This window comes from Solenopsis invicta, chromosome 14, assembly GCF_016802725.1.
Source record: "Solenopsis invicta isolate M01_SB chromosome 14, UNIL_Sinv_3.0, whole genome shotgun sequence".
NCBI lineage: Eukaryota > Metazoa > Arthropoda > Insecta > Hymenoptera > Formicidae > Solenopsis > Solenopsis invicta.
The window spans coordinates 1,280,010-1,294,699 of NC_052677.1; the positions used below are offsets into that span (position 1 = coordinate 1,280,010).

Consider the following 14,690-nt stretch of genomic DNA (forward strand, 5'->3'; position numbering starts at 1 on the left):
GCAATTTAATGTGATTGATTGAATCTAAAAGTAAGAACCAATTACATTCAACTGCGAGATCCCCGAGTATAAAGTTTTACACCGTGGGGGGTCGCTGATTTATATTATCGATGGATCGATTAATATACATTACCGACTCGGTAAATTTTGAATATATTTTAGACCTTACGCAAAAATCCTTTTTTTCACGGCACTATAGTATTTTAACTTTAAACAGAGTAACATACGCGAACAGACCTGTTTGAACGTGTTTTGTCTAGTTTTTTAATATAAGATTACTTACAAAAAAATTTCATTTACACACTATACGGGTCGCATTACTCAACAAAACTTTGCTGCCGTACCGTTCAAATTCTACTTGACCAAAAAAGTTGATCAACCATATCAATAAAAAAAAGAGATTTTAAACTTTTTTTACGTCATAGTCCGAACCTCCTATCTCATTCCGTCTTCACACAGCAAGCGTTCGAAACTTGATATAAGGTCTCTTAGACTCACTTATATGTTTAAGGGTTAAAAGTATGATTACGCGTTTACCGTTGCGATTACGAAAATTATGCATAGAAGATTTATTGTAGACATTTTCAAGAGTTTTATTTTTTATTTGACACTTTTCCACGAAATCAATATTTTCCGAGATATAGGTAAAAGAATAAAAAAGAACCTGGTTTTTACCTTAATTTTTTACCTTGAAGATGACCTTGTCGGTGATTTTTATTATCATATTCATGGTCAGTACACCAAAATACTGTAGTGTACCAATTTGCAATCAAATTGGAGGATTCACTTTTTCGGAACATTAACCGATGTTTCTAGCTGTCTTTATAGAATAATAATGTCATTATTCGAAAATTATTTTGATGTAAGGATCGATTTATTCTGAGAGAGATGTGGAAGGTCGGAGTAGACAATGATCAGGTCAACAATCAACCAGACCATCCAACAGACGAGAGACGTAATTAAAAAGAAGGTGAACGTGGAGGGTGGCGATAAGTTTCGACGTGGTCAACGCATTTAATTCCTTGTCATGGAGCGAGATCCGTGGTGCACTGGAGACGAAGAACATTCCGAGTGACCTGAGAGCGATCGCAAATAATTATCTCGAGGACCACAAATTGATATACATTAATAAAGAAGGTCGCGTGAAAAGAAGGGTTGATGTCCTGTGTGGTGCTGCAAGGTTCAGCTTTGGGATCGCTTTTCTGGATTGCCACCTACGATGCGTTGTTAAATGAGGAATTGCCCGACCTGTGCACCACAATATATTATGCGGATGATACCCTCCTGATTGCCGTCGACGAATCGGTGAGGGAAGCTGTCGCGTATTGACAATTATCTGCGAAAAAATCAGGAATCTCGGGCTTAAGATCTCGCTCAGTAAAACTGAAGTGATTATTTTTACAAAGAGAAAGGTTACGGTTCCGGAGAATACGGTTATTACAATCGAAGGCTATCTAATTAAAGCGCAGAAGTGCATAAAATACCTAAGTCTGACCATCGACCAAAATTGGAACTTTAACCATTTCAATATTATTATTTCTAAGGCGGAGGGCATGGCGTTTTCGTTGATACGCCTTATACCTAACTTGAGGAGCCCAGCCGAAAGGAAAAGGAGGCTTTATGCAAATATGATTAAATCGGTAGTTATGTACGGCTGATCTGGGCGGAAGCCATTTGAAAGAATAGAGTTATCCATAAAAACTTGAGAAGAATACAGAGATGCGTCGCTTTCCGTGTGATCTCTGCGTACCGAACGGTGTCACTCAAAGCGGCGGCGATTCTTACGGGTCAAGTGCCGCTGGATATATTAGCCAGGGAATATGAGAAAATGTACGTGAGAATCTGCGCTCTTAGGGAGGAGGGCATCGTCTTGACCGATAGGCAACGGCTATGCCTCAAAAATCTGGAAAAGACCGCCAGTATTAAAGAGTGGAAACAAAGACTGATCAAAGGAGCAGATAGATTACCCGGAGCAACCGTGAGGGATTGTTTGGTCCCCCTATTAGGAGAATGGTTAGCAAAAAAAAAGAGATTAGGTCTAACGTTTAGAACAATACAAATTATATCGGAGCGCGGGTTTTAACGTTTATTTATATAATATAAATGGAGCAGGTTCCTCGTTGTGTGCACATTGTAGAGCGAGCGTAGACACGGCAAAACATATGCTGAGGGACTGCGTAAACTGGGATACACAACGAGAGCGTCTAGTCGCCACATTCGGTCAAAATTTTACATTAAAAACAATCTTCGAAAACTATATCGTGGATCCCACCAAGTGGGAAATCTTCAGGGATTTCTGTGAAAAAATAATAAATGATAAAATGGCTGCGGAAGGAAAGAGGAAAAAGATAGCAAGAATACCTCGCCGCGCAAGGCCATCCAAGGCGAGGATCTGCCTCATCAGAAAATAGATGCTGCCCCTAGCAATCGATCGTTGTACATAGAGTAATTTAGTTTAAAATAATTTTACGTAGGTCGACATGTTGTATATAGTCAAGAAGAGAGTTTAGGCTAGTTCGCGTAGTAGAGACAAGACCCAACTTTGTTATAGATTTAGGTAATGGTTGCAGGTAGCTGCGGTCCATGATCTTATAGATTTGGTCATGAGTCGTGTACAATTCATTACAAGAAACTTAGAAATGTTTGAATCCAATTTCAACCGAATAATTCACTTTTCGTGACACAGTTAGGATCCGACACATATATAGACGCGCAGTACTTTCTAGTATGAACGCGGGTGCCTTCCGAAGGAATGGCATTTTGGCATGTTGGCCGGAAGCACTCGATTGTTCCGAGTAAGTACATTGAAAGAGTTTTTTAGAGGGTAGGCGATGTGGATTATAGCGATGTACCCACATCGAATCCTCTACACCCTGATGTACGGGCCTCAGGGCGTCTTCTCCTTTCTCGTCGGGTGACGATTATATAGCCAGCTGAAGAATCGAGGGAACGGCAGGCTAGTCCTCAACGGTCTGCTCCTCTCGGTTAGGTCTAATCTGGTTGTTGCTGGTCGTAAAAGGGGCTTGCAAAGATTTCACTCTTCCGCGTAAACAAAAAAAAGAACTATGATCGGTTTCAAACTACGTTCACAGATAGCACAGCTTAAGTTTACAACAAGATTTATTATATCACCAAATTTACGAAGCAGTATAAAATAAAAAGCGTTTGTACTATTCAGCGACCGGAGAACGAGTGAGTATACACTTTCGGCGGTCCGCACAATCGCTATTGTTCTATACCAAATTCCGATCTACGTCATGTAACATGGTTGCGCGTTGTCAGGTGACGGATTTAGCACATACCATGTGCAATATAACTAACAGAGACCATAACGATCATTTCAAATATTTCAATATCTTACAATACATTACATTTAAAAAATATAAACAAATAATAAGTAAATATGTTCAAAAACACAGGATATTGAATATTATAAACTATAATAGAATCAATTATAAAAGATCTCATTTTGACAAGTCATAAACACCATTTTGATAAAATTTTTTAGGCAGTACTGATGTGACGACAACAGAAATATCAAAAAAGACATAACAGGATCAAGGCTGTAAGTAGAAAAAAAAGTAAAGACAGAAAGTCATACGAGAGAGAAAAAAATTGATGATTGATGATACGTCTGGCGCGTAAAAATTTTGTTTCTCTTCTGCCGCGCCATCCGCTTTTGAATCTATGAAAATAAAGAAGACCCGTGTAACAAATAATTAATAACAATCGCTTAGATAATTTCCTTTATAATAACAAGAATTATATTAAAATCAAGGATCTCACAGATGTGGTATCAAAATTTACAATTGTAAATTGCCATTCAACCTTAACTTCTCTTTCATTTGAATAAAAATATAACAATAATCTGGATCACATGATGATCACGTGGCTGCTAGTGCGCCGTATACATCAAATTGAGATTTCCTAAAATAAAATAATTAATACATAATACATTAAGAAACTCGTGTTTTCGCACGTTATCCCGCGACTCGCAACCCCCATATCATCTGCGAGTACCTACTAGCTTGAAGCGAAGCACGTGGCGCGGTATAATATTCAAAGAACCAGAGCGACAAAAACTATTGCACTAAATTTTCTGCAAATTGGGGAAATTTGTCCTTCAATACTTCTCACCTATAAATTATAACTATATAAAAAGTGAAATCGGAGCTTTCAAATTAGATCGGGTTTGTTGGTCAGTGTGAGCGCTGGACAGGCGCCTACAAACGTTTAGACCAGCAAGTCTAGATTCTTCGGGTGGGCTACACTCTCGGAAGCATAAGTTTCCATTTAAATCAGTCGGATGATCATCTTTCCTTGTTTTTTTTATCTAATCATTTCCGATACGGAGCTCCCTTCTTTGAAGCTAACTCATTAAGCATGTGCGACTTCTCTGATCCCCCCTAATTTACCGTCAGGACACGCGCTGCCGAGTAACCGCAACGGACACCGGCGTATAAAGCCTGAGTGAAGCTTCTTTAGCCACCTTTCCTTCTAATAAATAGCAGCCGCAGATAACTAGCAGCTTCATTTATACAAAAGACTCAATAACCATTCTATTCACCTATCTCTTCTAATTTCGAGTCATCCGATCTTCAACTACAGTTCTCAAGCATCAGGCTGATATTTTCAAAAAACATACATGTGCATGATTTGGAAGTCCAAATTGAATAGAACTCTTTTTCGTTTTTTTTATTTTTCACGTACGGATCTTAACGCCAAGTATATTCATTTACGAAGTATCTACTTCCGTATACTATGAGTTGCGTAGTAGGAAATCATATCGTTAATTTTCTCAATCTTCTGCACAAGAACAATTTTGTGACAATTCTATTAGTGCAAGATTCATGCTCCGGTATCTCCTTCTCTCTTTCTTCGTGCTAGAAGCGGTAAGGAACACTATAAATATTCTCGCTACATTCGGTAAAATTATTGTAACTACAATAATAAAATCTTTAAAAGGGATATGGTCAAAAAGATCAATCGATGGAAATCTAGTGGACGTCGGCGCGGTTCCTACGGGCTCTTAGGCGGGAGCTGAACACCGTCAGGGTGTTCCGTTTGATCCCTCGGTATTTCCTTCTCTGCAACTGCAGTTTCTGCCGCCTTCAGCGGAGATTCAAATAGCTTTAGTAGCGCTGCCAGTCTCTCAGTCACTCTCTTCTTTTTCTCCAGAAGAATAGGTCTCTCCGTTCCAAAGCGTTGTTATCTCGCGGCCACCACGTTGGGCACTTCTTCCCCCATTACCCTTAGGAGGTCCAGGGTAACCGCGATTAAAAGGAGAATCATCTCAATTTTACCGGATTTATTGCCGCAACGGACTCCCATGCGGCCCTTGCTTCTCTCCGCCTAGGCCCGGAAGCCTGCCGCCACGAGCGACGGTCCCGCGTCTGAGGTCGCGGATAAAGGAAAACGTGATATTACGTTATTAAATAAAAATACTTCCTTTAGAAATAACCCTACTAAAATATAAGTAAAAATACGTTCTCTCATGTAAAATTTGTATAGTTTAATACAAAAATATATATATTTTTTGTATTAAAATAAAAAGTCAATGATGTTTCATTATCCGGCTTTTTCTCTTCCCTAACCAAAATCAAAATTTTTTACTTTTAAAAAAATTACATTCCAGGGCATCGCACCTGGACGCCCTGGATGTAAAAGTTGAGATAAACGGTTAAGGATTGGGAGGTGTACAATGTGTACATCTAGGAGAAGATCTACAGTACTGGACGAAAGAAATCATACACCTTTAAAAAAATTGATTTTGTTAGTGTAACTATTTTTTTAACAAACAAATAGGTTATTAAATACAGAAAAATCAAAGCATTTTAAAGTATTTAAATAAAGGAAATATGAAATAATCAAAATTGTTCTCAACTTTTTTGTAAAAAATTGATTATTTAATATTGTTACATTTTACCCTGAACAAAATAAATCATACACTTAAATAGTTTAACGTAGGAAACTGCCAATGTTTACATTTCGTCGTTCTGCTATTGTTCGTCATTCTACTGGTTGTTTACATTGTATCTGCTTAGAATTTACATGTTTAGTGAATCAGAGTAACTGTAACGAGCAAGAACAACGTCACGGAAGCAAATTTCTCTTGATATCCAAAATTTGATCATTCGGGACCGACAGAGTGGTGATTCTTTTAGAATAATTGCTAATAAATACTCGATCTCTGTTGGAGCAGTGCAGCACATTTGGAAAAAATACAAAACACATGGGATTGTGAAAAACTATTCTGGAAAAGGTCGAAAGCGGGCTACAACTTTTCGTGATGACACCAGAATCGTTCGAATGGTAAAACAAAATCCAAAGTTATCATCGCGAAACATTGTGGAATCAATGAACTTGAATGTCAGTAGTCGCACTGTACGCCGTAGACTTAGGGAATCTGGACTGAAAAACGTGTTTGCATCAAAGCGTCCTTTCATCAATAAAATATATAAGAAAAAGCAATTCACGTTTGCCAAGAAGTACGCAAATATGCCTCTAAGTGTTTGGAAAAAAGTATTGTGGTTTGATGAGAGCAAGTTTGAGTTATTTGGACAAAAACGGCGGTCTAGGGTGTGACGAAAACCTGGTGAAGCTCTCAAAGAAGTAAATATTAAGAAGACTGTAAAACATGGAGGTGGTAATATCATGGTATGGGAGTGCTTTGCCTGGTCTGGTATCGGTAATTTGGCTCAAATTGAAGGCATTATGACGGCAGAAGGATATATATCGATATCTTGTGCTAGAATTTGGAAGAATCTCTTTTAAAATTGGACTTAGAAAACAACTTTATCTTTCAGCAAGATAACGATCCAAAGCATAAGGCGAAGAAAACCACTGCTTTTTTCAAATCCAATAAAATAAAACTCCTTGAATAGCTACCTCAATCACCAGATTTAAACCCGATTGAAAATCTGTGGGCTTATTTAGACGGAAACGTAAATACAACAAATGTAACTCACAAAACATCATATTATGCAGCACTCCAGAAGGCCTGGGAGGAAATTGATCCTGAATACTTGAAGAAATTAGTCGAGAGTATATCTCGCCAACTGGAAGCAGTATTAAAAGCTAAAGGCGGTCACACCAAGTACTAAGCATCATTAAAATTAATTTTATTTGTTTGTTAACTACTACTTCTAAAAAGTGTATGATTTATTTTGTCCAAGGCAAAGTAACAATATTAAATAATCAATCTTTCACAAAAAAATTGAGAACAATTTTGATTATTTCTTATTTCTTTTATTTAAATACTTTGAAATGCTTTAATTATCCTGTATTTAATAATATATTTGCTTGTTAAAAAAATAGTTACAGTAACAAATTCAATTTTTTATAAGGTGTATGATTTATTTTGTCCAGTACTGTATATCACTTTACTATAAATGCTACTTTTTAGTAATTATATGTAAACGTAACTTTTAAAAGACCAGGAATATTAATTAACTTTTTAACTACATAAAACATTTTGGATGATTTATTTGTATACCCAATAACTTTTCCAATCTTGATAATAACAAGGGAGAAAGTTAGAGGAGGGAGACGGAAAGAAAGAGAGAAAAGAAAAAGAGAAGAGAGAAAAGAGAAAAGAAAAAGAAGAGAAAAGACAAAGATTAGATACAAAAAAGGAAAACATATATAAGAGATCAAAAAGTTATAGTTTTATACAAGGTGTCCCAAAAAGCTTGCATCCTCTCTTAAGAGTGGATTTTTTAGAAAATTTAAAAAAAAAGATTATAATACAAAAATGTTGAAGGTATAATGGTTTTCAAATTATTCGCGATTTAAGTTTACGAATCACAAAGCTGACTTTTTGGGCGCTTAGACATGGTGACATGACAAAGTACCACAAGGGTACATACCTCTTGACATTGATGTTATCATCTAAATACGCACTGACATTTTTATTAAGAAATTATTTTTATAGGAAACATATTTGTACATTACATACGTATAATTAATGTTTTCAACAAAATATCAATTCAATAACAAGATGATATGATAGCCGTTGAATCAGCTGTCAAAACAAATTTATTACCATGTTCATATGGTAAGAACATTTATGGTAATATGTCGATAATTGTAATGAATTTATTTTGACAGCTGATCCAACGGATATCATAACATCTTGTTATTGAATTGGTATTTTATTGAAAACATTAATTATGCATACGTAATATACAAATATGTTTCCTATAGAAATAATTTCTTAATAAAATCGTCACTGCGTATTTATATGATAACTTCAATGTCAAGATGTACATACCCTTGTGATATCTTGTCATGTCACCATATTTGAGCGCGCGAAATGTCAGTTCTCTGATTCGTAAAATTTAATCGCAAATAATTTAAAAACCATTATACGATTGACATTTTCGTATTAGGATTTTTTTTTAAATATTTCAAAGAATCCACTCTTAAGAGGGGATGTAAGCTTTATGGGACAATCTGTATAATTTTAAAAATCCTTCACTTATAAATCATTTAATAACTTACTCGACGGAGACGTTTAAAGTTGGTTGAGGATAAAGTCCTTCAGCAATACATGTTATTTCAACTCCATCTTTATCATGTATAATCTTTTTCCTATATGCAAGTTCAAACTTTTCCTCTGTAGCTGTAACAAAAATTAAATATGATGTATTTATATGGTGATTATGGCATAGAGAATTGCGGGAAGTCTTTTCACCATGTTGCGATTGACCACCAGCCACAGTGCTTAAAAACTCTATGCACCGGTTGCTGTGAATAACTGTGATCTATCACAACATCGTTAAACGGGACGTTTCCGAGAATTGCGCGTCTGTTTTCTGTGTCTAAGTTCAAATCCACTCAGAATATATTAAATTATTTCATTGATTTACGTGCAGAAGGCAAACTACCAAGTGTATCTTTGTTAAGATTATCTTACACATATTTTTTGAAGCTTATATCAAGAAAACTTTGGACTGTATCAAATCCAAAGGACTAAGACTATATTAAAGCTTAAGGAATTAGAATTGTATAAGTCAAAGAGGACTTATATTAAAATGAAGCTTTCTGCATTAAGGAGTTACGTACACACCTACAAGCACCAAAAATAGCTTTATATTCATGAATTTTTTTTCTCTAAACGTACTACGGAAAGCAAATTGGGGTTTGTACTAATATTTTACATATAGTTTTTTAATAAAATAAAAATTTTTATAAAAACGTCTGATTTACCCACTTTGTTATAAGCTTTTGTTGCACTGAATAAACGTGTTGTTACCGGTATTAATTCCCTAGTCCCTTTTTATCTACTTCCTATGACATATCTTTTAAGCATATATTTTAAACATAAAGCGCGTTTTTAAATGGTAAATTTAAAAATGGGTCTTATTTAGTACTAGGCCTTATTCGTCTCAAGTACCTTATAGAAAGTACATGGAGTGCAGTCGGTTTATAAAAGTCATCTTTTATAGTAAAACAATCGTTAACGAATACCCTGTATATAACACATTAATACAAACCCCGATATGATATCTCTAATAAGTTTAAAGAAAAATCTATGAATATAGGATTATTTATGGAGTCTTTAAGTGTATATAACTCCCCTTAAGTTTAAGGAAAAAGAGATTATAGCAGTAATATGAGTGGTAACAAAGAAACTTTTTACATTTAGGTGATGTCAAGGGACTAATATAGTAGTCTTACTTGCTTTCATCATTATTACTACTACTTAATATATGCATAATACTTTTACAATAATTTTAATGGGAAACTATACATCCTTAAGAAAAAAACGCACGAACTTTTAGAAATTGTAATCTTAAACTATATAACTACAACAAAATACTACAATAACCACACACAAATATTACAATAATGTGTAAACATTACAATAAATTTCCGTGGTTTTTTTTTGTACAATGGTCAATGGATCACAGGAAAATATTACAAAATTACAATAACCTACAAAAATTAAAAAAAAAAGTACACCAGGTATATAAAAAAGTATCCCACATAGCATGTAATATTTCTGTGATATTACAGAAATATCATTTTTTCATTGCAATATTCAATGAAATATAACAGAAATATCACTGAAATATTACTATGACATCACAGTAATATCAAAATGTCCACAAAAACCCATCACAGTAATATTACTGTGATATTATACAATATTTTTGTGATGTTTAAATAATGTTATAAGGAATTAAATAAATAAATTATTTTAATGATTTCTTTTATTTTCATTGTTATTTTTAATATTATTTAAAAAATTGTTACATGTTATATCCCAAACAGCAGCGAGTCGACTATTAGTTGGCAGTAAGTCAACTTGTAATTAATTTGAAATCACCTATACAATTACTATCTAACGAACCGCCTTTCGACGCCTCTTCCCCCTCCCGCCCCCCGGAGCGCCCACCGTCCGAGCCGTCCAGCCGAACACCCGCCGGACGGCAAATATCGGTGCATAGCGCCTAATAAAATTTTCCAGGCTCGAGCGAACGAGCGAACGCATTTGCGCGTCTCGCATCTTCGCGCACGCGCTCTCGTTCCATCGCCGTTCGCAGTCACGCGCGCGTCCGTGGTCCGTATTGAGGGACCGGAAGCCCCCTGCGGAGAACAAGTACGAAAATTTAAAAAAAGCCCTCATACAAAGACTATCGATTTCGCAAGAGCAACAGATCCGACAGCTACTAGAACACGAAGAGATAGGGGATCGTAGGCCGTCACAATTTCTACGACACCTACAAGCCCTTGCTAACTCCGCCATCCCAGACCAGCTACTACGAACCCTGTGGATGGGCAGACTGCCGTCACAACTGCAAGCCATTTTAGCTACCCGAACGGCAGATGATCTTGAGGCAGTAGCCGAGCAGGCCGACCGCATTCACGAGGTCGCCAACAGAGCTACAGGAGTCGCTAGCCTACAATCTGCAACTCCAACGCTCGAGCAACAAATCAAAGAACTCACTAAGCAAGTAGCAAGTCTAAGCGGGCGATTATCACGGTCAACGGAAAAAAGCCAGAAACGTGACCGTTCCCAGAGCCGCAGCAAAAAGAAAACGGAAGAGGGTAACGTGTGCTTCTACCACAGGCGATTCAAAGACAAAGCTAAGAAATGCACACAATCGTGCGTTCAAGAAAAGTGAGGAAAACTAGATGGGCAGTCGTTGGTAGCGGCAAACGGCTCCAGCCCGAAACCTTGCCGCTTATTCGTCACAGACGGCAGCACCAAGACAAGATACCTGATCGACACCGGGTCAGACGTCTGCGTTTTCCCTCGAACTCTGGTTCACGGCCGACGGCTAGTCAGCGCGGGAGAACTATTTGCAGCAAACGGTTCCGCTATACGAACCTACGGCGACCTGACGATAAGACCCGACCTTGGTTTACGCCGAGACTTCCTGTGGCGATTTGTGGCGATTACACCAATAATCGGTTCCGATTTCCTAGCACATTTTCACCTCTTGCCAGACGTACGAAGAGGCCAACTAGTGGACGCAAAAACGGGACTACGAACAAACGGAGCGACAAGAGGAACAAACCTACCCTCGGTCAAGTCCATAATTGGAAGCACTCCGTACCACCTACTTTTGTCACAGTTCCCAAAGATCACGCAGAGCTCGGGTACTTACCAAAAGAAGCAGCCACACTCTATCGTGCATTACATCAAAACCACGGCTGGACCACCAGAAGCAAGCCGGCCACGAAGGTTAGCGCCTGAAAAACTAAAGGCAGCAAAAGCGGAATTTAATCTACTTTTAGAAGAAGGGATTATACAACCTTCTAAGCCCATGGGCCGCGCCACTTCACATGGCTCCGAAGAAAGGAAACACTTGGAGACCATGCGGAGACTACAGAAAACTGAACGCAAGAACGGTACCAGATCAATACCCGATTCCTCACATAGAGGATTTCACGCAAGGCCTCGAAGGAAAAACACTGTTTTCCACGCTAGACTTGGTCCGAGCGTACAATCAAATTCCAGTGCACCCGGAGGACATACCCAAGACGGCGATCACGACGCCTTTCGGGTTATTCGAGTTTCGGTACATGCCTTTCGGGTTACGCAACGCCGCACAGACATTCCAGAGGTTCATCAATGAGGTACTGCCGTATACACGGCCTAGATTTCTGTTACGCCTACATCGATGACATCCTCGTCGCCTCCAGTAACGAGGAGCACAGAAAACATTTAGAGGAGCTATTTCGTCGCCTCGATGCATACGGCATTCAAATAAACCCGGTCAAGTGCACTTTTGGAGCCACAGAGGTCAAGTTTTTGGGATACATAGTGTCCGCAGAGGGCACGCAACCATTGCCATAGAAAGTCCAAGCAATCAAGGACTACAAAAGACCTGAGAACATCAAGCAAATGAGGCAATTCTTAGGCACCTTAAACTTCTACAGAAGGTTTATCCCAGGAGCAGCAAACGACCAGGCAAAACTGCACGACGTACTGCAAGGACCAAAACAAAAAGGGAAAACTCCGATAGAATGGACCCCTCAGCTGGAACAAGCGTTTCAACTTTGCAAAGATAGTCTAGCAAAGGCAACGCTATTGGCCCATCCGAAAGCAGAAGCAACAATCACATTAACAGCATTAGGAGCGGTGGTGCACCAGGAAATCGACGGAAACCAGCAACCGTTAGCATTCATGAGCAAGAAACTCAACCAAGCTCAAGTGAAATACAGTCCGTACGACAGGGAACTTTTGGCAATCTACGCAGCGGTGAAGTACTTTTGGCACGTGTTGGAAGGCCGGAAGTTCACCATCTTCACGGATCACAAACCACTGGTATACGCATTCCAGCAAGATCCATTGCGCAGTTCCCCACGGCAGGCGCGACACTTGGATTTCATCGGTCAATTTTCAACAGACATCCGACACGTGGCCGGCAAGGACAACGTAGTCGCTGACGCATTATCTCGAGTAGAGGCTATACAGAAAGCGCCTGACTTCGAGGAAATGGCAAAATCACAGAAAGAAGATCCCGAACTCCAACAGTTGCTAGACGGCAGCATACAGTCGTCAATCAAATTAACAAAAATTCCGATACCCGGGACTGAAATCAAACTGTATTGCGACACATCAACACAGACAGCGCGTCCCTACGTAACGGAACCATTTAGAAAGCAAGTATTCCAAGCACTGCATGGACTATCGCACCCCGGCATTAGAGCAACGGAGAGATTGGTCAGACAGAAATACATATGGCCTAACATCCAACGGGACTGCCGAGCGTGGACACGTACATGTCTGCAATGCCAAAAAGCCAAGGTACACAGACACACAGTCACGCCAACGGGGAATTTTCTAGGGCCGACGAAAAGATTTCAGCACATACACATGGACCTGGTCGGACCCATGCCAACATCGCTTGGATACAAGTATTGCTTGACAATCATAGACCGCTTCACGAGATGGCCGGAAGCAATTCCTGTTCCCGACATTACGGCCGAAACAGTAGCCAGACAGCTTTTCACAAATTGGATAGCAAGATTCGGAACACCAACAAGGATCACTACAGATCAAGGACGACAATTCGAGTCCGAACTATTCAAGAAGCTAACAAAACTAACTGGATCCACTCATCTCCATACCACAGCGTACCATCCAGCAGCCAATAGGATGGTAGAGAGGCTCCACCGGCAATTAAAAGCAGCCATAAAGAGCCACCAAACCGAAGCATAGGCGGAGATACTCCCAGTCGTTTTAATGGGCATCAGGGCCGCGTGGAAAGAGGACCTACAAACAACACCGGTGGAAATGGTCTACGGAGAACCAATTCGGTTACCAAGACAGTTTCTCAACGAAGCCGACAGCGAAACAGACACTTCGGAAGGATTCGTAAAGGACCTGAAGAAAACAATGAAAAGCCTGCAACCAAGAGTAAGAAGGCACGGACAAAAAGCCACGTTTGTATTTAAAGACTTAGCCACGACACAATAAGTTTTCTTACGACATGACGCGCCGACGAAAACGCTACAGCCGCCGTACGACGGACCATACAAGGTCCTAAACAGAGGAGAAAAAACGTTTAAAATCCTCATCAACGGGCGAGCCATCAATGTGTCAATCGATAGATTAAAACCCGCTTACATTTTGGAACCAGAAGAAACGGAACAAAATCAGAGCACAACAGGACAGACACCCAAGGTATCCAACGAGAAACGGACGAGAAGCGGACGAATATCACGTCCACCAGTCCGATTCCAAGGACTTTAAGACAACCAAGGGGGTCATGTGGCGAACCAAAATCCGCCACCAACATACGCGCGCGCGCGAGCGCGCAGGCAAGCCGCGGGCGCCAGCGTGGGCGCGAGCGCCGGCGCTAGTTCAGGCGCCGCCGCTAGGCGGCCGCTTTCTCGGGAGTCAAATGCATCCACCGAGCGCATATAATACGCGACCGCAACCCGTCAAGCACGCATCCTCCGATCGAGGCTGAGCTCCTTTCGGGCCCTTCGATCTCGAGAATCGTTACCTGAGGTGCGCTCCTTTACGGGCCCTCTCTCTTGGTGTACCCAGAGGTGCGCTCCTTTCAGGGCCCTCTCCCTTGGTATAACCCGAGGTGCGCTCCTTTACGGGCCCTCTCTCTTGGTGTACCCAGAGGTGCGCTCCTTTCAGGGCCCTCTCCCTTGGTATAACCCGAGGTGCGCTCCTGCACGGGCCCTCTCTCTTGGTGTAACACGAGGTGCGCTCCCTC

General features: G+C 39.8%; 1 protein-coding gene across 6 annotated transcripts in view; it reads right to left on the bottom strand.

Moving 5' to 3' along the window:
- The window catches only part of LOC105203570, a 437,190-nt gene that overhangs the window by 77,527 nt on the left and 344,973 nt on the right, over window positions 1-14,690 (bottom strand). For all 6 annotated transcript variants that reach the window (XR_005576331.1, XR_005576332.1, XR_005576330.1 and 3 more), the window contains one exon: window positions 8,503-8,623. Coding sequence is in view for 1 of the 6 variants with exons in the window: in XM_026138284.2 (XP_025994069.1) it covers window positions 8,503-8,623 (121 nt within the window). In the remaining 5 variants the exon portion in view is untranslated. The remainder of the gene's footprint in view (window positions 1-8,502; window positions 8,624-14,690) is intronic.